Consider the following 26,587-nt stretch of genomic DNA (forward strand, 5'->3'; position numbering starts at 1 on the left):
GATAGTGGAGCATCATTAGCTGTATTTTAGAGCTCTGCTCGATAGTGTACTAGTGTCTACAAAGTGTTGCACCACTATCTCGCTTTGCTCGATAGTGTACTAGTGTCTACAAAGTGTTGCACCACTATCTCGCTCTGCTCGATAGTGTCGCTCGGTAGTGGAGCAACACTAGCTGTATTTTAGAGCTCTGCTCGATAGTGTATTAGTGCCTACAAAGTGTCGCTCGGTAGTGTCGCTCGATAGTGTTCTCGATAGTGTCGATATTGTACAGTACTATTCAATACTGTTCAATACTGTTACCAGCTGCCACCACTAGCTGCCACCACTAGCTGCCACCACTAACTGCCACCACTGACTATAAGTATACTTTCCAACACAAGTGAATATACTGTCTGTAGCAGCTAGAGTGCTCCACTATCTCGCTTTGCTCGATAGTGTTGCTTTACATGTGATATACACGTGATACTCTTTTTTTTGGCTGCGAAAAAGGTCAACATTGTATATCATTTGTGAAAAAGGTCAACTTTATATACCATTCGTGGTTGTTACGCCACTATCAAGAGTATTCTCGGATATTCTCGGATACTTTGTTATCTCTAGTCAATACTGTTCCACTATCTCGCTCTGCTCGATAGTGTCACTTTGGTCTTTGAAGTTCTATGATGAAATGATGCAGAGCTTCGTAAGTTTGCTCTCAATTGGCCCCCAATTGGCCCCCAATTGGCACTCAATTAGCACTTCATATTTTCAGCTACACACTTATCTTTATATTTTCGCTTTTATATCATCAGGCAGAGTTTCCAAATCCACCTTCTTCTCAGTTTCATCATTTCCCTTACATTCAAACAAATTCTCACATAAATGATTAATCACACCCCATCCATATCCATTAGCAAATCTTCTTCTAACAATTATATTATTATGCGCATCGGGTGGTAAATTGACCAATACTTTTCTCCAGGTTAGTTTATCAGTATGATACTTGTTAGCAATAACAACTTGTTTATGTAGTTTGTATCTCCCGCGATACTTGAAAAACTTTTCAAAAAACCAAGACAACTTCTCATTCTCCTTCTCGCCCTCGTTTTCTTTGGATTTGTCAAGGCGATAATATCTATCGTGGAAAATCACAGGATGTCTCAGTTCGGGCTCCATAATGAACTCATTCGACGGAATGGGACAAATTAGGGTATTTAATGCAGACTCAATCGCTGATGCTCTTGGTGGGATAATCAATGGCGCTGAATCATCGCTATTTTCAGAAGAGTTGTCTTCATTGTTTTCCTCCTCATTCTCATCATCACCAAGTGTCTTGGATCCCTTTATGGTGAAATTTCTATACCTTTTTTGTCGCCTAGATTTTTTTGCTTCACCGGGAGAGCTCAAATCTAGAAAGTCAAAGTATTTATGAGTAGCAAACTTAAAAGAATGTTTTCCTTGATTCGATTGCTTTCGCAGGGTATCCATGAGCTTCCTCTTTTCATTACTGTTATTCTTAGTCCCCAAACTTTCTGCATCAGTGTGTCCTTCGTCGTCAGGTACTTCCAGTACTGTATCGCCGCTTTCAATACTCTCAACATCATGGTTATGATCGTTCTCCAATTCAGGATGTTCAGTAACGTGTTTGGTCCTTTTCAACGTGTTTACGTCCCCTAGTGCTTCATAATCCAAATATAACAATGCCGCCGTTCTCAATGGTACAATACCGTCATTGATTGCATTGGCATAAACAGTAAGACGTTTGAATTCCCCCAAAAATGTTTGCAATGGATCGTTAGGTAATGTTTCCAAAACAGGCTTAAAAGTATCTCTTTTCTTTTGATCATCCAAATCAATATCTTTCCAAGTTGGAATATGCTTCAGTAAAGTTAAGTCACGACCAGTTTTACCTAGCGTTCCCAAATCCAAAAACCAAGATATAACAAAGTTCAACTCGTTCAATATGCCCAAAAAGGGACTAGCCAAAGATATAAGATTAACTGGCTCAATATTTAACCTTTTGAAAAACTCAACACCTCTTGTAAGCAAGATATACTTGATTGCATACAACTGGACAACTCCACCCAAGGAATGAGCAATAAAAGAAATCTTATCAAATCTGTAAGGCAACTTCTCTACCAAATCCACAATAAAATTCGCAACGTTAATACCTAGTTTTCTTATCCCCTTTTCTGTTCGACCTGCATTGTAACGGAACCCTCTCACCATTATATTCTCTTTAACCTTCAATTCCAACACATCTTTCAAGTATAGCATATCGGCTGTAAGGTTTGAAAAAATGCCATGAGTTACTATTATCAAATGTACCGGCTCCAACGGTTTTGAAGGTGGACTATTCCAAATATCCTCTGTATTCTTCTTCATCACAGAGAGCAGCGGGTTGAAAACATGATTATTGGTGTGCTTTTGATCAATTTTCATCTCAGCTTTGTTGTTGTTGTTATTGAAATCGCTGTTACTTCCAATACTAGAAATTGCCTTTTCAACTACGCTATAGGTTAATTTTTTCATAAATTGCAAATCGTCACCAATCATCATATCATAATCAACAGTGGTCTTTCTGGTGATAACGATTTGAGAAATAACATCGATCTCCCATTGGAAATACTCCACCGTCGTTTGCTCATCTTCTAATTCAGCCGTACCCAAAAGGGAATTCTTGTTAAGAAGCAACGTAACAGTAAATGTTTGATTAGGTTTAATTTGGTTCTCAAACACCAACTCGGGGTTCTCTTGTGCGTTATCAGGCACAAACTTTCGACGCGAGTTGTAATTACACGGAATAACATGACAATAAAGTATAAAAGGTCCACTAATCAAATGAACCGTTCTTATCCCAGTATTTTCAATGTTTTTAAGTCTAAAGTATATTTGCTTGATCTTATGGTCAGGATAACGCGCATATCGTACAACATACCTGTTGACCTCTCCTATTTTCAAACTATCCTTGTCTCTATACCATAGATAAGGCTCTTTAACAGCAGCCATTTCCTTCCTTCCCTTCCCTTCTCTTCCTCTCTCCTATAGCCTTTTCCATTAACACCGATTGAAAAACTTGAGTTTCAATTTTGTTCCTATAGCGGCTTTTCATTTATCCGCACTCAAACGCCTAACATATCAATTTTGACAGGTTCGTTTTGCGGGGGAGGGGTCGAAAGTGGCGCTATCGAGCTCCGCTATCGAGCAGAGCGAGATAGTGGAGCACCATTGACTAGTAGCGCTATCGAGTCACGCTATCGAGCTCCACTATCGAGCAGAGCGAGATAGTGGAGCACCATTGACTAGCAACACCATGGTGCTAGAGACACTATCTCGCTTTGCTCGATAGTGGAGCACCATTGACTATCTGAGTGTTTCTAACGACGTTCTGGGTGTCTGTAACGGTGCCAAAGACGATTCTATTCACTATCTGAGTCCCTCTGCTCTGGCAGCTGGAGAGAACAGGACGCTGGATATTGTAGGAGTAGGATATGAGAGATGAGTTAGTTGAAAGAGTAGGGTTTTGTACGTGGTAAGAGTAGCTAAAAGAGTAGGGCGCTGAATATAGTAGAAGCGGGATACTCATCTGGAGAGAACAGGGCGCTGTACGCTGTTAGAATGGGGTTACTTAAATGGAAAGGGTAGCTCAGTATAAGCTGTCAGAGTGAAGCCACTTAATTAGAGGAGTAGGATGCTGTGGTGAAAGTGGAACTACTCAGTTGAATGGATAAGGTGTTGTACATTGTAATAATGGAGCTGCTCAGTAGGAACAAGTCGTTGTAAGCTGTCAGGGTGGAGCCAAATATCAGGACACTTTACGCTATAAGAGTGAAGCTACTGGGTCAGTGTGCGCTGTCAGAATAGAACCACTTAGATGGAAGGACTCAAAAAAAGAGCAGGACGTTATATCTATGGAAAGTGGAACTACTCGGTTACAGAGGCAGGACGTTATGTCTCTGTCCGATAGTGTCGATAGTGTTGATAGTAGAAGCTAGTTAGTGCTGCTCCACTATCTCGCTCTGCTCGATAGTGTTGGAAAGGCAGGACGTTGTAAGCGGTAAGGGAGAGTTACTCTATGTCAGAGTGGAGCCACTCTGTCGATCCTTAGTAGAGCTCAAGTTTACAACTACTTTTTAGTTTACACACTATGATAAAATATAAGGTCCACCTTGTCAACAGGGCTCGTAGCATATTTTCTACCTTTACATTACTAAACTACTTTTACAGTGATAGGCTAGTACCACCTACCACCTATTACTTCAGTTTTACTCCTCATTACGGCGGTACCGTCTACCTCCTGCTACGGCGGTACCACCTACCACTTACTTCAGTTTAACTCCTCATTACGGCGGTATCGCCCATCTCCCGCCTGCTACGGCGGTTTGCTTCGGCGATGGTGAAAAAAAATTGAAAAAAAAAATTGGAACCTTGTATTATAACATTGTTAGCTAACAGTAGTTATACCATCAATTCTACCACCAATACCTACCGCTATGAGAGCAGCACCGAAGGATATAATCCCAGAAAGTGAGGGTATGTTCTCAAGTGTACACAAGTAGTAGGGTTGGGGGTATACCTCCCCCTTACTTGTGCAGCTTTTCTGTTTCAGTACTAACCTTTTACCCTTTACCAGAGGACCGATTACGAACAAAATGCAAGGAATTAAAGAAGCGAATTTCCCAAGTTGAAGAGACTAACGAGGTGGCCACAATTGCATTAAGCAGAACAATGGCATCTATTCGTCGATTGAGACTAGAGTATTCTATTTTACTAGAACGGTTAGAAGAACGAGCTCAGCACATTCCAGATGGAATAACGAGTTTTGAAGAAATGGCAGGTCCGCCAACACCTAATATTTTAGATGATACATTGGTTAAGAGTTCAAAGAATGGGTCGAGTAGTAAAAGGACAAGCAAAAGATTAATACTCAAGCCGCCAAGTGGTGGATCCAACACAACAGCGGGAGGAGCAGCGGCTTCGGCAGCGGCTTCAGCAGCTTCAGCAGCTTCGGCAGCTTCGGCAGCAGCAGCAGCAGGAGGAGGAGAAGGAGAAGGAGAAGGAGAAGGAGAAGGAGCAGCATCAGCAGCAGTGGAATCCACCGGGAATAAACAAATTCCAGAATCATCGTTTAAAAACTCTAAAACCAGAGATCCAGATTTACCAAAACGTCCTACTAATTCGTACTTGATATTTTGTGAACAAGAAAAGGAAAGACTAAGACAAGAAGATCTGGGAAACACAAAGGATTTGTCAAAGACAATGACTGAAGCGTGGAAAAACTTGGATGAAGAAGGTAGAAAACCATACTATAAACTATATGAAGATGATAGAATTAGGTACCAAAAGGAAATGGCTGAGTATTATCGGAAGATATATAAACACGAAAAAGCTGATGCGGAAGACGAAGATAAATCGGAACAGGAGACAAAACGACAGAAACTAAAAGAGGCCGCCGTTGTCGATTCTGCAGCTGATGATGCAGATGTAGCTGATGCTACTCCAGCCGTTGATGCTGCTGCAACCGCTGATGCCACTCATGCGGCTGACAAGCATGACCATTCAATACAAGAGGAGAAATCACCAGTCATAGTAAAAGCAGAGGAAAATGTGGAAGCAAAAGCAGAGGAAAATGTAGAAGCAAAAGCTGAAGAAAATGTAGAAGCAAAAGCTGAAGAAAATGTAGAAGCAAAAGCTGAAGAAAATGTAGAAGCAAAAGCTGAAGAAAATGTGGAAGCAAAAGCTGAAGAAAATGTGGAAGCAAAAGCAGAAGAAAATGTAGAAGTGAAAACAGAAGAAAATACCCAAGTTTAAGCTTTGACGGTCGACTATAAAAAAATGCGTAATCTATTAGTTATTCTTTTTCCTTTTTGGCTTGTAATAACCATTTTCGTCACGTTCATGTTTCCTCTTTTCACGACTTCTTTCATGTTTCTTGAATTTCCTCTTTGATGCAACCTCTGGTGCTGTGATGGCTAATTGGGCTTTTTTCGCTCTTCTTGATTGTCTTCGTAAGTTCACTTGCTGCTTTACTTGCGCAAATAAACTTGTGTACTCCGTGGCTCCTATTTTTTCCTTGATTATGTTTAATGTTTCCAAACTAATATTGGTTAATTCATCGTCTGCCAATGATGCCGAATAATCAGCATCGGTGAAATTGTATAATGATGATATAATCATTTCGGAAACTTTACCAACTCGCTTTTCCGTAGTTAATTGTATGAAGAAGGCTAGGAACTTGATAGCAGCCTTCTTAGCAAGCAGGGATTGAACATTCTCTTGTCGAACTATACTACAAACTCGTCCAACTAAGTAGTCATTTGCAACAAGTGGTTCATTTTCTCCCTTGTTTAATGTTGTGCCATGCGACTCCCAGCTCATTGCAATAGACACTAGATTTTTTGTACACTGATTGGCCAAATCATCGGACAACGATGGTGTTCTTAGTTGATGGATTAGTTTTGTAGCAATGGTTTCCAATTGAGCAGTATTAGCATCGCCGTTAGCATCACCATCAAGTTTACTCTTAGTCAAATTTGAAAGCAAGATAGAAACTAATCGACATGTAATTAGCCTGATCCAGGAATGGGGATATAACAAACAATCAATGACACCTTGCCAAATTTTCTTAAACCTATTGTCAAAAATTTGATCCTTGGCTGATGTTGCAATAGTACTGAATGTTGAGATACTAGCATATAAAAGCTCCCACTCAACATCATTGCCTTCTTCAGTGAATTTGGATTGATTTAAAATTCTTTGAATATTGGATATCGCCAACGTATCCAAGCTATTGTTCTTTTTAAGTCCGAAAGTAGCAATCAACAATTTATATACACTGAAACCACATCTTTTCAACAACAGGTTCGTAGACTGTTTCAACCATGCTGCACAATATTCCTCGACAAATCCGATCTTTGGTAATTTCTTAACCAATAGAGTCAACAAAGTATTCGCCATTTCCCTCGATTTTGACGAGCTATCAGATACCATGACATTCGATAGGGCAATGAAAAAAGAAGACCCTAGTTTGCTCAACAAATCAGTGCCTGCTTTACCAATAATCAAATGAATCAACTCCATCACAGATTGACGACCTTCTTCCGTTGGATAAGTTAGATTTTTCACCAAAAATTTAAATTGTTTCTCCAATCTCCCTTTACTCTGATCGTATTCCATAAGAAATTGGAAGAATACCGATCTCGATATATCTCGAATTTCCTTTGAATGGTTCACAATCATAAGCTTAGCAACACTATCCATCACATCATACAATTCGGGTAATAGCATATGCTGAGACACAACAGCCTTCAAGAAATTAAATGCCAATCCTTGTCTATTGGGCTCTTCCAAATCCGGTTGAATTCTAGTCAATATATAGCTAATTGCAGAATCTTTTAAAACAACCTTCAGATTGTGTTTTATTGTAGTAGCCAAGAATTTCAATGCTGCTTGACAAAGGTCCAGGTTAGTACTAGGAGAATCTTTAATCAAGACTATTGCTCGTCTTGCACATGTTTTTAAAACACCTTGTATCTCTTCATCAAAAGGCAAACGAATAACAATCATCAAAACTCTCAATGACGCCAAAACAACACTTTCATTCTCAGAATTTATTCCTTTCTCTAGAAGAGGAACAAATCCTGCTAAATTTGCAGTAGTCAACAAATTTTCATGGCGAGATATTGCAGTTCTCAATAGCTCGAGTGAAAGTCGTTGCATAGTTTGCTCGCAAAGCAATTTGTCAACATGATTCTTGGTCTTTCTATTCAACGTGGTCAAAAAATGTTGTTCCGTAGCACTAATGGTTGTTGCTGGTGCCGTTGTCGTTGTTGTTGATGATGATGACATTGAAAAGATTTCAAAACACAAGTGCAATATTTCCACATTTGCTGCTTCAGAATTATGATTCAACCCATTCGATAATCTTCTTAAAAGCTCATCTAATTTAACTTGAACTTTATGAGTGATTGACTCTCGAAGTAATAATCTAATTGGCTCAATTAATTCGCCAAACTGGTTCAAGGAAATGTTTGATGCAACTATTTCACAAGAATCGTAACTCTTCTTGAACCTGACTTCCTTCATCTTGCTTGTATAACCATCAGCATCTTTTTCTTGCCCAGCAGCTCCAAAAATATCTTCCATTACTATTTCAATAATCATACTAATTGACTCGTTCAAGTCCCCATGAACTAAATGCTTATCCATACATTGTAAAAGGTAATGTACTGTGTAACTCAATACGTGAATCTGGGAACCTCTAGATAACGCAGCCTTCAATTCTTTCAAAATGAATGACAAATAACGAGCACCTAAGGCCACTGCAATCTTACCTAAACTTTTCCTCACTGCATCTCTCAACTCTTCCGATCTCGATCTCATAACTTGACACATACTCGTCAAGATTTTCGGCAATTCCCCTTCAATTCTCTCTGGCGATAAACACAAAACAAAGTTAATCGCTGCCTCAGACAACGGCGCACGAGCAACAATCGTATCGTCATTACGTACTTGCAATATTTTCACTATAGTCGGTAGTATCTCGCTTAATATAAAGTCGTCAATTTCATCCTGCGAAACTATATTCTTTGCCTCTTCTTCCTTATTCATAATCTTTTTCAAACCTCCTGAAATGGCAACTACTAAGTTCACTTTTTGTTTCAACATTTCTGCTCCATCCTTGAGATTACTCAAGTATCGCTTGAGGATAGCCTTATATTGGTTCCATGTCACTGATTGAACCAATACCGATATAGCTTCCAAGGATTCCAATCCTATGTTCCTGTATTTTTCCTCCTTGGAGAGCACATATTTCTCAACAATTGGTAGAATATAATGAGATATGCTGTTACCTTTCAAGTGTCCGCTTTGCTCTGTCAATCTTCTTATTGCACGGTACCGTAAATGCAATTGAACATGATTGATATCTTGGAAAAAGCTAGATCCTTCTTCTTCGCCACCTTCAACTTGTTCTTTTTCTCCTCCTCCTCCTCCTTCTTCTTCTTCTCCTTCTTTTTCTGCTTTGTTGCCTAACAAGATTCGCAAATCACTCAACTCAGTGAAATACTTGTTTTGATCAACAATGTATTCCAAAACTGAAATATATTCACTTTGAACATCTTCATTATCTTTCCTAATTCCAAGTCTTAAAACTGGAAGTATAGTGTCCTTCAATAAATGAACATAAGGCGCAGCTTCTTCAATAGTTGGTTTGCCCGCATAACAATCTACAAACCTTTTCAACATGTACCCTGCATTAACACGTATTGCCAATTCATCGCGATCATTAATGAAAAATAAAGCACAATTGATCAATGGGAACCATTGTGTCACGTCAAAAGTAGTGTAATACTCTTCATTAACCAATCTAAAAGATTCCAATCGCCTCTCAAAATCGTATTCATTCATTCTTGTAGTGAATGAATTCAATCCAGCAATAATATCAGCAACTAATTTCAAATGCTCAAATTTACCCCCAAGAGTTTCCAAACATCCAGCAAGTGTTTCACGAATTTCTTTAGCTGCAAATATTCTCATTAGTTTTGAAACAACTCTATATAAGGGTAATATTTCATCAAATGTGCAATCATAACTTACCAATAGTGATGATAGCGCAATAAGTACATTTGACTTATCCTTTATATCAATTTGTAAATTGCTCTTCTCAAGTGCAAACGTTAAAGCATCAATAAGTGTACCTTTGGTTTCTCTACTATCAATGTACTCTCCTTGAATCATCAACAAAAGAGTCCTTATAGCTAAAGAGCCAACCTCTGGATTATAGATCCGTTTGATTGTAGAAGGTAATGTATGTAACAAAGAGTCCACAACAATAGCAAGCAATGTAAAATAATCATCATTCGATTCATTTCGCTTCTCCAATGCCACGACTGCAAAGTTCAAAACACTTGCAGAAACAGCTTCCTTAGCTCCATCATGGCCCAAAATTGACAAAATTGCCTTGACAGCAGCAAAGTCATTAACGTATAGAAATGGAATTGTATTTGGTTGATTAATCCACGAACACATTAGTATCAATACAGCAGATGGCTGTTGTAGATTTTCATTTGCAAAATTAACCAATCTTGGTTCTATCAATTGGCCACTAATCAAATTAACATAATCACTCCAATCAAACTCGGAGCCTAAAATCTTGAACAATTCATTGAGGCATCTCATTCCACTCAGTCTTATACTTTTCGCAATCTTTTCAATAATATCCTTATCCTCATCATCCTCATTGAACGGCGTGTCAAGCCTATTCTGTGCTGAAACAAGCGAATAAATTAACGGCTGAATAGTAGCTTGCAACACTTTGGCATAATTTTTGCTCAATACTTCATAAATCTGTTGAAGGAGACTAATAAACCCAGTCATTCTTTTTAGTTCCAGTTTATCTAGTCCCAAACTCACTGTGGGTACCTTTTTATTGAAATAGTTAGCATACTCTAATTTGTTTGCACCAACTTCGATAAACGATAATATATCTTCTGTGTCAAAATTGGGCAAAAAGGAAATCACAGCATTCTTGTTACCTTGTTTACTATTACTTCTTGGTTTACCTTGAACTTTACCAAATAGTATCCTAATGACAAGTGGCATGAGTACAGATTTGTCGTCTTCAAAATTCATCGTCTCTATGAATGTAGAAATCTCGTCACTGAATGTAATGTCATCTAATAGGTTTTTCAAGTTATCTTTATATTTGTTGATTACTGGATCGTTAAATGCAAATAAAACATCAATTGCCAATTGCTGTGTCTTGGAATGAGTGCTTGACAATAGCATCAACATGTAATCATACAATTCTCTACTTCCACTTTTCTTCTGTAAGTTTTTAAACTGAGCAAAAAGAGCTAACAATTCATTTTTATCGTTCCTAGACCAGTCTTGTTGTTGATGATCTTCAGTCTCGCCATTTACGACAAGGGGCACCAATTTGGGGATGTCTGCCACTGATGGAGCAGCCTTCAATGCTTGTAAAGTATTTGTTCTTAAAAAGGAATTGAACTGGTTTCTATTTGTAGATTCTTGACAGATTTCGGTGATTGAATTATCAATATTTCGAAAACAGTTGAAAAACGTTGTTTCAAAGTATTGGAAATTGTGAAGTAATTTGTGGTTTCTTGGTTGCCAGTTGATCAAACAGCTATCAATACTCACAAACTCTTTTCTCTTTTGTGAGTTATCTGAGAAATCTCTTGTCAATATAGAATATGCCAATTGCCATATTTCATTTTTGCAAATATGTGAAATTAAAGGTATTGTTTCATACACAGCTTTCCAGCATGGCTGGAATCTATTGGATAGCAAACCAAATAAATAATTAACGATTATTGTTTTATCAAATTGACTAGGTTTGATATCCTTTGCAAAATCAGTTACTAAATTTCGCACCCTCAATAGAATATCTCGACTGGTATCAATGGTTAATGGAATTTGCTCAATTATATTGATTTGAGAAAGCAAACTGGTCAGCTCTTTTCCGTCAAGCAATAAGATTTTGGAAATCAACGCTACTGCGTTTTCCCTTGATTCATGGTTGGGCAAGTATAAACAGTCCAAAGCTCTTTGCATGAATATATTTGGATCCTCTGCAAATTCAACAATCTTTGTCATTGTCAGAAGGAAATTAGAGGACTTGTTGAGTTGATTGAAGGATTTATCAAGGAAGTTTATAATCTCTTTGGTGGTGGCGGTGGAGGATAATGTAGTGGTGTTAGTAGTGAGTTTTTGATATAGTATATCAAGGACCAAAGGAGATATCTCGATACCTTGCAAAGTACTTGGAAGGCTAAATAGTAAGTTTTTGAGTATATCTATATCGATTTCACACGATTCTGAATATTGGAATAGCAATAGTTTCCAATACAAGTCGAAATACTTTTCAGATTCGATATCGGCTATGGAAGCGATGCTTATTTCTTGAATAATTCTTTTCGAAATAATAAACTTATCGTCAATAAAGAGGTTGCTTTGCTTTGTATGTTCCAAAAACAAAACCACTCGTTTTAATTTTTCAGGACCATCAGCTTTATTGATGTACTCTTGAATGTACTTTGCGATTCCGAAATTTCGCAAATTCTTTCCTGCAACGGCCAATCCTGACTCTGCAAAAAGTAAGAAATCATCACCTGCATTGATCAGTAGCACAGCATCAAAGATCCGCTTCTGGCGCTTTAAAAGAATTTGCATATCAACGTTTCTGAAAATAATCACCAAAAGGTAAATAAATGATTCAATCAATTCCCTTGATAACGTCGCCAGATGAGACATTTTAGTGATGATATTGTCCACCACATCCAACACACATGTCCAATCCTTAACTTTGCTACCTGAGTCGGCAAAACATAGCGTGAATAAAACCTGACACGAGATTAGCAATTTAAGCGATTTGAGCTCATCGTCTTGTTTGATTTTGAGCAAGTCCTCTAAAGTTGAAGTAACTAGCTGATAAAAGTTCTCGCAAGCTTCAACTCCACCATGGTGCAACACGTCCAATAAGATATCCGACAACAAACCAATTAGTCTTGGTTGAGTATCGAGGAGTGCACTAGACACGACACACTCCACTATAGTGGATAAAATAATCTTGGCCTTGGTATGGAAAGTGCCGCTGGTATTTTTCATTGATTCGCTAAACATTATTTTTAGTGATTCACAATAATTGTCATTTCCCAAAATATCTTGATCATTTAAACAATATTGTACAAATTTGGTCAACGATTCCAGCCCCAGTTTCCTAATCAAAAAAGATAAGGCTTCGGCACAGAATCGGGAAATATATACTCTATTAGTCAACTTCAACAATGGTACAAGCTCAACAAATGTAGGCTCCAAATCCTCAATAAGAAATTTGACTAGATATTTGAAAATAAATGCCAACGTATTGAAAATCCAATCCAACGAGTTTGAAGTGTTTTTGTTATTTTGGAAATCGTTGGGGTTTTGCAAAAGAGCAACTTTGGTCAACAAGTGCAAGGTTTTTGAGTAAAAAACCAAAAAGTCGGGGCCTAAATCATGAACAAATTGTGACAAGAGTTCAAGTAAAGGTTGTAGTGAATGGATATCGTTTAAGGCGACGGCATCATGAATGACCCTGTAGATGCGTTGCTGGTGGTGTAGCACTTGTGGTAATGACTGACATACCTCCTCGATCTCGTCTACTACCTTGGTGAATACACCTGAAAGATTCAATTCTTTCCAGTATTCTAACGTTGTTAAAAGGTGAGATGATTCTACTTCATCATGGATTCGTTTGCCGAGTTTTCGACTCGGCTCGATTTTTATCGACTCTACTCGTTCCTTAAAGGACTTGAACGCATGCCGCCTGCGTGACTCCGTGCTCTTCCTATAACCCATCCCTTTTTTGCCATAACCTTGACCAAACACTTTAACCAACAAGACCATCAAGTTTACCAAAAATTGAAAAAATTGAAAAAAAAAAATTTGAGATGATCATCGAGGCACGTGACCAAGATAGATGTTACCAAGTATGGTGCATCACGTGATCAGAATTATACGATGTTGCCATTCTTCTAACAATCTTTTATATAAGACCATGCCATGAGGATAGAAAGGCAAGTGCTCACGTTGAGCCGTGGATCCAGGGGGTAAAAAGCCGCAACAGTGGTTGGTCTAGACGGGTTCTGCATCCAGGTAAACTCAAAGGAAAAAGTGTAGTATTCCAGGACATCAGTGCATCACAACAGCACATCTACTCCAGGACATCAGTGGATCACCAGAAATAGAACGAATACTCTTGCTGAGTGTGTTGGACTTGGGAGCCAAGGGCTGCATGTTTTGCACGGGGTGCGTGTGACCAATACTAACGAATACGTCAATGTGAAACAACACCAAAGGCGTCAACCTATTCACCGATATCTATTCCACCAAGACCGACACTATCGAGCAAAGCAAGATAGTGGAGCAACACTGACTAGCGACACTATCGAGCAGAGCGATGGTTAAGTATCCACCACTTTTGCGTTCCCTTGGATAGTAGTCTTTGTTGCAAACATTGTCAATCTTGACTGAAATAAATGGTAGCGAAATGGTGTATCACGTGATACTGGTCAGAGACACTATCGAGCAGAGCGAGATAGTGTTGATAGTGTTACTGGTGAGAGACACTATCGAGCAGAGAGAGATAGTGTCGATAGTGTTACTGGTCAGAGACACTATCGAGCAGAGCGAGATGGCGTCGATAGTGTTACCGGTCAGTACTGGTCCACAATCGATTGTGTCACGTGACCGGCACTGACTATCGAGACTATCAAGCAGAGCGAGATAGTGTCTCTGTGTCTCTGCTCGATATTGTCTCTGACCAGTAACACTATCGACGCCATCTCGCTTTGCTCGATAGTGTCTCCAGCCAGTAACACTATCGACGCCATCTCGCTTTGCTCGATAGTGTCTCCAGCCAGTAACACTATCGACGCCATCTCGCTTTGCTCGATAGTGTCTCCAGCCAGTAACACTATCGACGCCATCTCGCTTTGCTCGATAGTGTCTCCAGCCAGTAACACTATCGACGCCATCTCGCTTTGCTCGATAGTGTCTCCAGCCAGTAACACTATCGACACTATTTCGCTTTGCTCGATAGTGTCACGTGTCACATAACCACACTAGATGGTAGGAAAATACACCACGTGACATATTTCATGGTAGCACCCAAGCGATGCCCAAATGTGAGCCGCCCATTGTTACATTGAAGAGGGTTCAACTTGTTGAGTATATACTTTGCTGAGGTAGGACTCACAAGGGAGCTGATTAGGAGGTTGCAGAACATTAGTTTACGTGATTGCAAAAGGAATAGTTGCAAAGGGACCAGTTGTTATTTGTTTTTGTACAACTGTTAGTTGTAAAGAATGTCAAGTTCTCAGCAGGATAGTGATGAGACGAGGCCGCTACTATCGCATAATAGTGTACCTGAAAACCCCATGGGGTTAGCAACAACAGGATTGAAATCAAAGTCAAAGATGAAGCTGACGCTAGACTCCAAATCCAAATCCAAAGCTCCGTCTTTTAAAGCTAGTAGCTCGAAAATGTCCAAGGCAAACAAGATTGGCTTACAAAGGACGAGTAGAACGACGCTGAAGTTGAAGTTGCTACCCGAGGATCCTGATCCAACGAGTTTCAATGATAAACGAGTCATTGCGGGCGATGGCAAAGAGAGTATTGTCAGCAGAGTAAACGGCAATGATGATGACGATGACGATGACGATGACGAAAGTGACGAAGCATTTGCTTCACGACCTATGAGGGTATATTCTCAGGCCAAGATGATTACAGATACCTCAGCTAGAAAAGATGCAGAAATTTTGGGTAAACTGCATCGTGACTTATTACCTAGAGTGACTGCTTATTGTACGTGTGCTTCGTATAGGATGAAGGATTTACTCAGATGGTTGAAGGATAGGAAAAGGATACATAATACTAGTGCGAAATTGTTTGACGAGTGCTTATATACCCCGTTCACATATAAAGACTGGAGGAGCGATTCGAGTAATGGCAGTAATGATGAGGAAAATGGCCACAAGTTGATAAGGTTAGCCGATGAAGGGGGTGAGATAGATATTGGTAAAAAATCAGATTTGTTTATATTTGAGTATGGTGTTGTGATTATGTGGGGTTTTACGCAAAAAGAGGAAGTTGCATTTTTAGGAGACTTGGCTCGATTTGAGCAAGAGAAGCTTTCAGCTGAAGATATTCAAATTGAAGAGTTTAACTATTATATCACGAAATCTTACCAACCGCGGATATACAATGATTTCATAACATTGAGAGATGACGATAATTACATGTTGAAGCTATCCATATCTCATGCGCTTGCGCAATCGGTCAAAATATCCCTATTTGAAGAGTTGGTGGATAATACTATCGAAGATACACAAGAGATTCCGCTGCAAATTGCGCGTACAGGTAAAGTTGAAATGAACCGAGACGAAATAATGAAGTCTATAGGCGAGTTGTTTATTTTGAGGATAAATATCAATCTTCATGGGTCTGTTTTGGATTCGCCTGAATTGATGTGGGCCGAACCACATTTAGAGCCAATATATCAAGCTACTAGGGGGTACCTTGAAATCAACCAGCGAGTTGAACTATTGAACCAGAGATTAGAAGTTATATCTGATTTATTACAAATGTTGAAAGAGCAATTGGGCCATTCGCATGAGGAAAGCCTTGAATTTATCGTTGTTGTATTGGTTGGTGTTCAAGTTTTAGTTAGTATTGTGAATATCTTTGTTGATATATTCACTTATTAATGAGAGGCATTATCAGGTCCACTATCTCGCTCTACTCGATAGTGTCGTCGTAGAGCCATAATGAGAGGCACTATCAGGTCCACTATCTCGCTCTACTCGATAGTGTCGTCGTAGAGCCATAATGAGAGGCATTATCAAGTGCTGCTCGATAGTGTCTATTAGCAATGTCGTAATTTTTGGTGGTGGTTGTCGTCCGTTTCGGCGTAGAGTTTTGCGGGCGGCGACGACCACGGCGACGGCGCCCCATTTTGGCGAGTTTGTTGCTCCATTATTTCGCTTTGCTCAACAGGTGTCGCTATCGTGTAATTTTCACAATGTCGTATTTTTCTCCACGACATTCAATTCTTGCGATGAGGAAGAAAAAAATCCACCAGTGAAGAATCACAGAGCCGCCTTTATTCCTTCTTGAAAGCCATTTAAATAGCAAGATTTGGGGAGGTATTAGACTTTCAAAGAAGCTATTAGACTGTTGAAGAGTTATATAACTCTATTTATTATTGGAAATCCCCTTTTTAGGCTTTTTGATACGAGGTTTTTTTGTATATTTTGGTACAAGTGATTTAATACAATTCATTTATGAAATTTGACTATACCATCTTGACACTGTTGAGCTGTTACTTTATGATCAAAGGAAGCGAAGTGGGATCATAAAATCAAAAGAGAAAAAGAGAAGAAGGCTATTAGTTTTAAAAGAAAAGACAAAAAGGCTATTGAATAGCTTCTTTTTTTTTTTTCAAGTTTGATAACTCAGGTATAAAAAGGCTTTTATACAAGTTAGCTTTCGTTTAAACTACGCTTATTCAAGCTATGAACTACAGTTTTGTTCCCATATAAGCTAAAGTGGAACTTGGAACTTGGAACTCGATTACAGAAATTCAACTATTTACCAAAAACGTGGTATTTACTATTGCAAAAACGTGGTATCTACTCACTCACTAAAAAATGTCCGATCATGAAAGTTTTGAAAGCAATCAACCACAAGCTTCAAATTTGAAAGTCTTGGAGTTTGAGTTGAACGACCATCGTGCTTTGGAGGAGCAAAATATTCACTCTAAAGGTGAAAATACTCCAGCAAAAGCCCAATCACAAGTAGAACCAACCCCATCATCGCCATCACATCATCCTCCTCCTCCTCCTCCATCAACAGTAACTAATGACCAATCCAGTAGCAATAGTCCATTAGGACAGCATCCCCAAACTTACACCCAGCCCCAGCCCTATTCTTCTTCTACTCAAGGTGCACCCGTCTCAAAAAAGAAACCAGCTAGAAAAAGCTCAACTTCTGCAGAAAAACCATCTTTTATGAATAGTTTGAGAAGAGAATTCTACCTCAAGGAAGATGACGATGTTATACCTATAATCAATCATTCTCATAACTCAAAAATGAGACGTAGACTAACTTTGGATAACTTACCACCTGTTATTAAAAAGAAAACTATACGCAGCAACTCAAACAATTTTGAAAACGATGTATTGAGTCCTATGATAAAGACAAAGACTGCTGATAGCAACAACAACAACAACAGCAATATTTCTAGCGGGGCTAATGTTGTTAACCCAGATGAGAGTAAGTCTTCCGTCATAGGTGCTGCAGGTACAGGTGTTGGTGCTGCTGCTGCTGCCGGTAGAAGAGGGTCAAGGTCATCCATTGATTCGGACGATTCTCATGCCTCGAGGTCTTCACAAGAGACCGAAGAAGATGTGTGTTTCCCAATGATGCGTGAACATATTCGTATCAATGGTATTGATTTCGATGAAATTGACGAGTTTATAAGAGAAGAAACCGACGAGGCGGCAATGCAAAGAGAATTCCTCATTAAAAACAAGCGGGCTATTGACGAAATTGATCAAAATGAAAAGAGTGAATCATTGCGTTTAACTACCCTGAGGAGAAGTTTCTTATCCAAAACACCAACAAGTAGTGCTGCTTTGAAATATACCCCCAAGAATATTTTAAGGGGTATTTTTAAACATGAAGAAGTTGCAGACACGGAAACTAGTAGTTTGTCAGACGGAGTAAAGTTTAATCAGGACGTTATTGTTGATGATTCTTCTTCGTCATCTTTTGTGTCTTCGGGGCAGGTCAAGTTTGGTGGTGCCAGAATATCTGATGGTAACGGTGGATCAGGATCTTTACCTGATAGGTTTTCCTTTTTCCACTCAGAGTTTGAGGAAACAGTTCATGCACCAGATATTCCCTCATTAGCTGCTGATGGACAATCAATACGTGAACTTTTTCGAGATGGAACAGGGACTTGGTGGTTGGATTGTACCTGTCCCACTGATGCCGAGATGAAAATGTTGGCAAAGGCATTTGGAATCCATCCTCTTACTGCTGAGGATATTCGTATGCAAGAAACAAGAGAAAAAGTTGAATTGTTCAAGTCCTATTATTTTGTATGTTTCCATACCTTTGAACCAGATAAAGAGTCTGAAGATTACTTGGAACCAATCAATGTTTATATCGTTGTTTTCCGTGATGGGATTTTGACATTTCATTTTTCGCCAATTTCACATCCGGCAAATGTGAGGAGAAGAGTTCGTCAATTGAGAGATTATGTTGATGTCACTGCAGATTGGTTATGTTATGCAATGATTGATGATATCACCGATTGCTTTGCCCCAGTGATTCATGGGATCGAATATGAAGCAGATGCAATTGAAGACTCTGTTTTTGTTGCTAGAGATACAGATTTTGCTAATACGTTGCAGAAAATTGGTGATTCAAGAAGGAAAGTTATGACTTTGATGAGGTTGTTATCGGGAAAAGCTGATGTTATTAAGATGTTTGCAAAGAGGTGTCAAGATGAGGCTGCCTTGGGATATCAAAGACAACAAAGACAAATTGTTGAGCAACAGCAGCAACAGCAGCAACAACCACAACCACAACCACAACCACAACCACAACCACAACCACAACCACAACCACAACCACAACAATACACCACTCCTCAACCAGTATCTACACATTTCAGTGAAGTCAATTATGGATATGGATTAGGTTCAGGGACAATACCTCCTATAGGATATGTTGGAAATGGACCCATATCGCCACCACCATTTCAAGGCAATTGGGCTCAGAACAGCTCCATTAATGCGCGCCCAAGAGCGGACATTGCATTATATTTAGGAGATATCCAAGATCACATAATCACCATGTTTCAAAATTTAATTGCTTACGAGAAAATCTTTAGTCGTTCTCATTCCAATTATCTTGCACAATTACAAGTTGAAAGTTTCAATTCCAACTTCAAAATATCTGAAATGTTTTCAAAAGTGACTATTATTGGTACCATGCTTGTTCCATTGAATTTGGTGACTGGTTTGTTCGGTATGAATGTGAAAGTGCCTGGTCAAGACGGGTCTCTTGCTTGGTTTTTTGGAATCTTGGGCATTTTGATAGTGGTTATTATTGCTTCTATATGTTTAGCCAATTGGTGGATATCTAGAATGAATAGAATGATGAATAGCGGGCCTAGACCGGTTTTCAATTCAAGGAGGAGTATTAGAAGTTTGGGAATGAAGAGACACAGTGCTAAATCTATAATCAGTTTCCCCAACAAGTATGAATAGTCTGTGTGTTTGCGTGCAAGGAAATTGATGATTAAATAATCATACGTCTTTAATATGTGTAATATTTTAGTAGATTAAGTTATTATAATAGAGAAAAGTTTAGGATTGCAACTCGTTTATGGAAGAGGAGGCCCATTTGGAAAGTGCGTTTTTTTTTGGTGGTTGATCAATATACGTAATCTTTTGATCAATTGTAATGGTGATATAACAAGCTAATCATCAACATGAACCCAGGATATGAAAGTTGGAAATAACCGGAAGTCAAAAAGTGACAGGAACCCAAACCGGAAATTAAAAAAAATACGAAGATTACACAAACAAATAATAAAAGTACACCCCCACTTTATCATTTTGTGTATGAGCCGGGTAAATATTTGAAATCTAAGAAAATCGACATCAATAGCAAACTTTGACTCGAGATCTTCAATCAATGTGCCATATCATAAAAGTACCAGCTGCAATCAGCAATCAACAGTTACCGGACAATACTATTATTACTTAATTAGTGATATATCTTTTGTAGTGGTGTTTATGGTTTATAGATTAGCTTGATGAGATTTCATAGGGAGCATTCATTTTTTCACTTTATAGAAAACGTTATCAATTTCATTCACTAACAGCTATTCATAATTTTCTTCAGTACATTCCAGCTCATCCGGTGCAGTTCATTGCTTTAATACAAAAATGAAACTAAATACTTTCTTTGCAACTATCGTGTTTTTATTAGTTCAAAGTATATTTGGTTTTTTTCAATATCAAAATTTTCTTCCCCTAAGAAATCTAGAACCGTCACCGTCACCGTCACCGTCACCGTCATTCTCATCCACCCCTCTATCTTCAGATGGACTTGGCCAGTTTGAAACGTGGCTTGATAGTCAACAAAATTCAACTATACACTCAATCCTTTCAAATATCCTTCATAATGGAGTAATCATTGCATCACCATCACGTACCCATCCCAACTATTACTATCAGTGGATCCGTGATTCTGCATTAACTATAAAGACCCTCATTTCATTTCTTCAATCATCACCACAAAAATATAATGAAACAATAGTAAGCCATATAGACCAGTACATTTCTAATAGTTTTGTATTACAAAGAACGGATAATCCACTGGGGCAATTTGATGACGATTTGAAAAGTTTGGGTGAGCCTAAGTTCAACATCGATATGACAGCATTTGAACAGCCCTGGGGAAGACCACAGCGAGATGGACCGGCATTGCGTACGTTGGCCATTCTACAATATTTGGATTATTTAAACCTGACAAACATTCACGCTAAAGAAGCAAGTTACTCTAAAAAAATTTATGATAAAATCGTCAAAATCGATCTTTATTATATTTGCAAATACTGGTCATTTCAAGATGGTTTTGATATATGGGAAGAAGCTCGTGGCCGACAGTTCTTCACTTCTCTTGTTCAATTAAAAGCATTGGAAATGGCTATTCACTGGTCAACATGGTTCAATGACGATGATGATTTCAAAACTCACATAAAAACAAATTACGATACACTAAAGCATGACATTGAAACAAAAGCAGGATTCATACAAGATGAAAACAATATATCTCACATAATCGAGATTCCAAATTTATTAGCTCCAGATAATCAACATCGAAGTGGGTTGGACATTGCTACTGTCCTCGCTATAATCCATACAAATACTAACTCATTATCATCTGAACACGTAACCCCATTCAATGCATTCAATACATCAAACCATTATGTACTTAACTCGTTGGCTTTATTAATCAAGGATATGAAACAACGATATTTGATTAACAAATCGCATTGGGGTGTAGCATTAGGGAGGTACCCCGAGGATAAATATAATGGTTACGATAGTGCGAGTTTAGGGAATCCTTGGTTTTTAGCAACGTCCGCCGCTGCTGAATTCATATACTTGTTCATTTATCAAATCACCCCCACTAATGGCGATGTTTATAATTTCACCATCACTGATCTGAATAGGTTACTCTTTGAACCAATTTTGAAATCGAAAACACCAGGTGGTAATATTACACTAACATATGGAAGTAAAGAGTATTTCACATTTATTAGAAAACTATTAGAGTATGCAGACTCGTTCCTAATGGTTGTTAAAACTCATATGGACAATGAAGGTAATCTAAGTGAACAATTTAATAGAAATAATGGATTTATGCAAGGAGCAGAAAAGTTGACTTGGAGTTATTGTGCTTTATGGGATGCCATTTATTGGCGATCGCAGGTTTTGAGTAAACTCTCATAAAGAAAAGTGATTTGTTTCTTTCCCCCCCGCCGCCCCGCAGATATATGGCAGAATATAGAAAAGGTATATATGGGTAGGTAGGACTATTATAAACTTTATTTATCCATGTTATTTACTGTTTCAAAAATTGTAACGTTTTTAAACCGTGAATCGTCTGTATTTGAATAACACTTGCGTGATCGGTCAAATAATTCATCCAGCTCCTCTTTGCTCAAATTGAATTTATTATCCTTGCCATCAACTTCTTCTTCTTCTTTTTCTTCCTCTTTTTCTTCTTCTTGTCGGTATCTAAAGTTATGTTTACTCATTTCAAGTAATTCTTTTAGATCCACTTCTAATTCCTTACCGTCATCGTTGCCAATCATTTGCTTTATCTTGTTGAACTTAAACTCACCCATTTGTATAACCAACTTCTCCAAAAACCGTTTCGAGCTACTTTTGCTTATTAAAATCTCTTCAATTGAATCGCGAACAACAAATCTAAATATCTTGACAGGTTTAGTTTGTCCAATTCTATGTACACGATCAATTGCTTGTAAATCCATTTGTGGGTTCCAATCATTATCAAATAGTATAACAGTGTCGGCACCTACCAAATTGATTCCAAGACCTCCTGCTCTAGTAGATAGTAGGAAAACTTTGAATGGAGAAGTAGCGTCATTGAACAACTGAATTTGTTCTTCTCTTTCCTGTTGAGGTGTAGATCCGTCTAATCTACATACTTCAAAGCCTTTCCATGTTAGCCAGTCATGGATCAAATCCAAAACTTTTGTAAATTGGGAAAACAAAAGACACTTGTGGTGTTGCCTCGAAGTGATTAATGGTATTAGTATCACTTCCAATGCTTGAAATTTACATGAATTTTCAACCAATTTTGTCATAAACTGGGTGTCATGTTGGCTATCAATGGGGAATGGCTCATAGTATAGGTATGGCGAGTTACATATATTTCGTAACTGAATCAATCTTAGTGCTTGCAAATTAAGATGCTTTATGCGCGAGGTGATTTTCTTATATAACGTGGTTAAAATGAGTTGTTGTTTATCTCTTTTTGTTTTAAGTTTAGGGAGTTGTAAAAGCACTTGTTCATATGTTTCATTTGAAGCATCATCATCATCATCATCATCATCATCATCATCAACAGCTGCTTCATCCTCATAAAACTCTTCTTCAGAGTCCTCTTCTTGATAAGATATTTTCTTTAAAAGTCGTTTCTTTGTCGGGTCGGTACTTTTCTTTGCCTTTAAGAATACATCTATGATATTTCTATCCCTTCCAGTAAACAAATCACAATGGTTATATTCAATATATTCTTTTAAATTACTTTCAATTAACCCTGCTTGTAGTTGGCCATTTAAAGCATCCAAATAAATCTTTTTCTGCAAATTAGTTAAAGGGATATGAATCAAGTATTCCTTTTTAGGTGGCAAGTCCCTAATAACGTCCTTTTTCAATCTTCTCAATATAAATGGCTTTAAAATGGTATGCAAGTTTTTAATCAAAGTTTCTTGAATATTATACTTTATCAATTTTCTTGTTTCTTCATCTTGTTCCTCATCTTGTTCAAATTTAGTCAATTCATCAAAATTGAACCATTGTTGAAACAATTCTAAATCATGGAAAATGTCAGGAAGGATAAAGTTCAACAAGGACCACAATTCATTCAAGTTATTTTGTAATGGAGTACCCGTGATTAATAATCTATTTGTGACTACTAGTTTTTTCAAAACTTTTATTAATAAACATTGATTATTTTTTAATCTATGTCCTTCATCAACTATAAGATACTGCCAGTTTATAGCGGAAAACTTGCTAAAGTCTTTAATTGATATTTCATAAGATGTGATGACGATATTGGCTTTTGTTGTGAATAAATCAATCCTACTTCTTTCCTGTTTTGAGCCTGAATATTTCAAAACTTTAATCTTTGGAGCAAATCTGGTGATTTCGTTAAACCAATTAGACAAAGTCAGTAAAGGCACCACCACTAGAAAAGGTCCTTTTAGCCCGTTTTCAATCAAGAAACTGAGAAACGCAATACATTGCAATGTCTTACCCAACCCCATTTCATCTGCAAGTATACCATTTAGCCCATTTTGGTACAAGGTGACCAACCATTCTAGTCCATCTAATTGGTAATTTTTCAAAGTACCACCTGTGATCAACTTTGGCTGTTTTTGTTGTTGTTGTTGCTGCTGCTGCTGCTCATCAACAGTTGAATGATAACTTTGAGATTTTTCAATCTGGTCTCTAGTTGTTTTTGTTGATTCTGAAATCTTTGTAGACATCATAGCAACAATATCTCTTTTAGGCTGTTTTAGTTTTCTATTGTTTGTTTTCCTCCTTTTCTTCTTCTGTTGTGATACATCATCATTATCGTCATTATCATCATTGGTGACCACCGCCTTTTCTTGTGGTTGCTTTTGATTTTCCAATGTTGTTTGCAAGATATTGTCAGCGATGATCTTGGAATATATTTGTGATTTCTCGATCAAGTTGTTTAGCCTATCCAACTTACGCTTTTTAGAGAGTCTGTTGAATTCGTCCTGTTCATTTGAATAAACAAGGCTGTTTTCTTGTTTCGATTGTAATTCTTCAACTAACGATTTCAAACTTGTTTCATCCTCCTCGTCTGATAGCATAGCTACAGAGGATATCATTTTTTCCCCTCTAGACTTACACAGAGTAGCAAGAGCTCTAGCTGGAGCTCGCAGACTAGTAAAGAGCTAAGGAAGAAGAGTTTGGCAACACCTTTGGCAACCAATTTTTTACAACCAAATTTTTACAACCAAATTTTTTACAACCAAATTTGCTTGATAACGCGTCGCATCACGTGATATGAATCCGAGCGACACTATCGAGCAGAGCGAGATAGTGGAGCAGCACTTGCTAGAGCAGCACTTACTAGCTTGTTGCTCTACTTACTAGCTTGTTGCTCTACTTACTAGCTTGTTGCTCTACTTACTAGCTTGTTGCTCTACTTACTAGCTTGTTGCTCTACTTACTAGCTTGTTGCTCTACTTACTAGCTTGTTGCTCTACTATCTCGCTCTGCTCGATAGTGTTGTAACACTGACTAGCTGCCTACTATAGAGCTGACTGCCACTGACACTGAGCACTCGGCTTCTTTTTTTCCTCCCGTGTGTTTTAGAATACATTTTTATTAATAGATGATAGAAGATAGAAGATGAAGGTAGATTGGTTTGCAATGTCTTTGCTCCTCTAACAACACTATCGAGCAGAGCGAGATAGTGGAGCACCACTGATATATTCACTCTCTATTCATATACACTCTCTACTCCTCTAGTCACTCTCTACTCCTCTATTCACTTTCTACTCTTTTAGTCACTCTCTACTCCTCTATTCACTTTCTACTCCTCTATTCACTTTCTACTAGTCTCTATTATATATACTCTTTACACTAACTCAGCTCTTTACTCTACACTATTTTTATATCTTCTTTTTTTTGTAATTGAGTTACTCTCTATATAACTGCCCTTATTCATACTCTCCTCTACTCTAGTTTCTCCTCCCCTACTTTGATTTCCTTTAGTCTCTTTTCCCCTACTCTCCTCCCTTTACTCTTTTTTAGTGGAGCAACACTCAGTAGCTTGTTACAACACTATCGACCAGAGCGAGATAGTGTTGTTTGATAGTGGAGCAACACTTTATGTCTTGTTACAACACTATCGACCAGAGCGAGATAGTGTTGTTTGATAGAGTTGTTCGATAGAGTTGCTCGATAGAGTTGCTCGATAGAGTTGCTCGATAGAGTTGTTCGATAGTGTTCTTCGATAGAGTTGTTCGATAGTGGAGCAACACTTTATGTCTTGTTACAACACTATCTCGCTGTGCTCGATAGTGTTGCTCGATAGAGTTGTCCGATAGTGTTGCTCGATAGTTTTGCTCGATAGTGGAGGGGAAAGTGATTATAGATTAAATATGCATAATAAGTGATTGTGTATTGATTATATGCATAATGAGTATACTGATTACATGCATAATTTGTAGTATACTGAATAAAGTAAAAGAACAATTAGATTAAATAAGTTGATAAACAGATATAGGAGCTAACACTAAACTTTTACAACTGAAGCTGCATTCACGATATTATTGAGCGGAGCGAGATAGTGGGACAGCTTTTAGCACAACAGATACAAAGTGTCTGTGTAGTCCACTATCGAGCAACACTATCTCGCTCAAGCAGAGCGAGGTAGTGTTGTAACAAGACATAAAGTGTGTGTAGTCCACTATCTCGCTCCGCTCGATAGTGGTTTGCATTCTTTCTGTATTACGGCTAAAAACTGCATTCTGTCTAAAAGTATTACAGCTAAAAACTTATTTACACTAATAAATACGCCCATATATACGAAGATTCTGCTCAATAGTGTCAGATAGTATCAATCGGTGTTGCTCCACTATCTCGCTCTGCTCGATAGTGTCGGTCGCTCTGCTCGATAAGGTCAGATAGTGTCAATCAGTGTTGCTCCACTATCTCGCTCTGCTCGA

The 26,587-nt window shown here is 38.2% G+C and overlaps 6 protein-coding genes across 6 annotated transcripts; 3 read left to right on the forward strand and 3 right to left on the reverse strand. All coding sequences in view use genetic code 12, as the record gives it.

Moving 5' to 3' along the window:
- Positions 1 to 765: 765 nt before the first annotated feature.
- KGF56_001666 (uncharacterized protein) lies at positions 766 to 2,988 on the reverse strand (the record flags this gene model as incomplete). Its single annotated transcript, XM_049322813.1, has 1 exon — positions 766 to 2,988. One exon carries the CDS (start codon positions 2,986 to 2,988, stop codon positions 766 to 768), a length of 2,223 nt encoding a protein of 740 aa, XP_049181393.1.
- Positions 2,989 to 4,472: 1,484 nt separating this feature from the next.
- Positions 4,473 to 5,790, forward strand: KGF56_001667 (uncharacterized protein; the record flags this gene model as incomplete). Its single annotated transcript, XM_049322814.1, has 2 exons — positions 4,473 to 4,512; positions 4,613 to 5,790. 2 exons carry the CDS (start codon positions 4,473 to 4,475, stop codon positions 5,788 to 5,790), a joined length of 1,218 nt encoding a protein of 405 aa, XP_049181394.1.
- Positions 5,791 to 5,826: 36 nt separating this feature from the next.
- On the reverse strand, positions 5,827 to 14,682 carry UTP20 (Utp20p; the record flags this gene model as incomplete). Its single annotated transcript, XM_049322815.1, has 3 exons — positions 5,827 to 13,284; positions 14,161 to 14,571; positions 14,653 to 14,682. 3 exons carry the CDS (start codon positions 14,680 to 14,682, stop codon positions 5,827 to 5,829), a joined length of 7,899 nt encoding a protein of 2,632 aa, XP_049181395.1.
- A 167-nt stretch (positions 14,683 to 14,849) lies between these two features.
- Positions 14,850 to 16,250, forward strand: KGF56_001669 (uncharacterized protein; the record flags this gene model as incomplete). The annotated part of the gene is made up of 1 exon (XM_049322816.1): positions 14,850 to 16,250. One exon carries the CDS (start codon positions 14,850 to 14,852, stop codon positions 16,248 to 16,250), a length of 1,401 nt encoding a protein of 466 aa, XP_049181396.1.
- A 942-nt stretch (positions 16,251 to 17,192) lies between these two features.
- SGA1 (glucan 1,4-alpha-glucosidase) lies at positions 17,193 to 22,079 on the forward strand (the record flags this gene model as incomplete). Its single annotated transcript, XM_049322818.1, has 2 exons — positions 17,193 to 19,813; positions 20,600 to 22,079. The coding sequence occupies 2 exons, from the start codon at positions 17,193 to 17,195 to the stop codon at positions 22,077 to 22,079; spliced, it is 4,101 nt and encodes a 1,366-aa protein (XP_049181397.1).
- Positions 22,080 to 22,174: 95 nt separating this feature from the next.
- Positions 22,175 to 24,721, reverse strand: KGF56_001671 (putative ATPase; the record flags this gene model as incomplete). The annotated part of the gene is made up of 1 exon (XM_049322819.1): positions 22,175 to 24,721. One exon carries the CDS (start codon positions 24,719 to 24,721, stop codon positions 22,175 to 22,177), a length of 2,547 nt encoding a protein of 848 aa, XP_049181398.1.
- Between the last annotated feature and the right edge of the window lie 1,866 nt (positions 24,722 to 26,587).

The sequence above is a fragment of the Candida oxycetoniae genome (genome assembly GCF_023343755.2).
Source record: "Candida oxycetoniae strain CBS 10844 chromosome Unknown scaffold1, whole genome shotgun sequence".
In the NCBI taxonomy this organism is placed as follows: Eukaryota; Fungi; Ascomycota; class Pichiomycetes; order Serinales; family Debaryomycetaceae; genus Lodderomyces; species Lodderomyces oxycetoniae.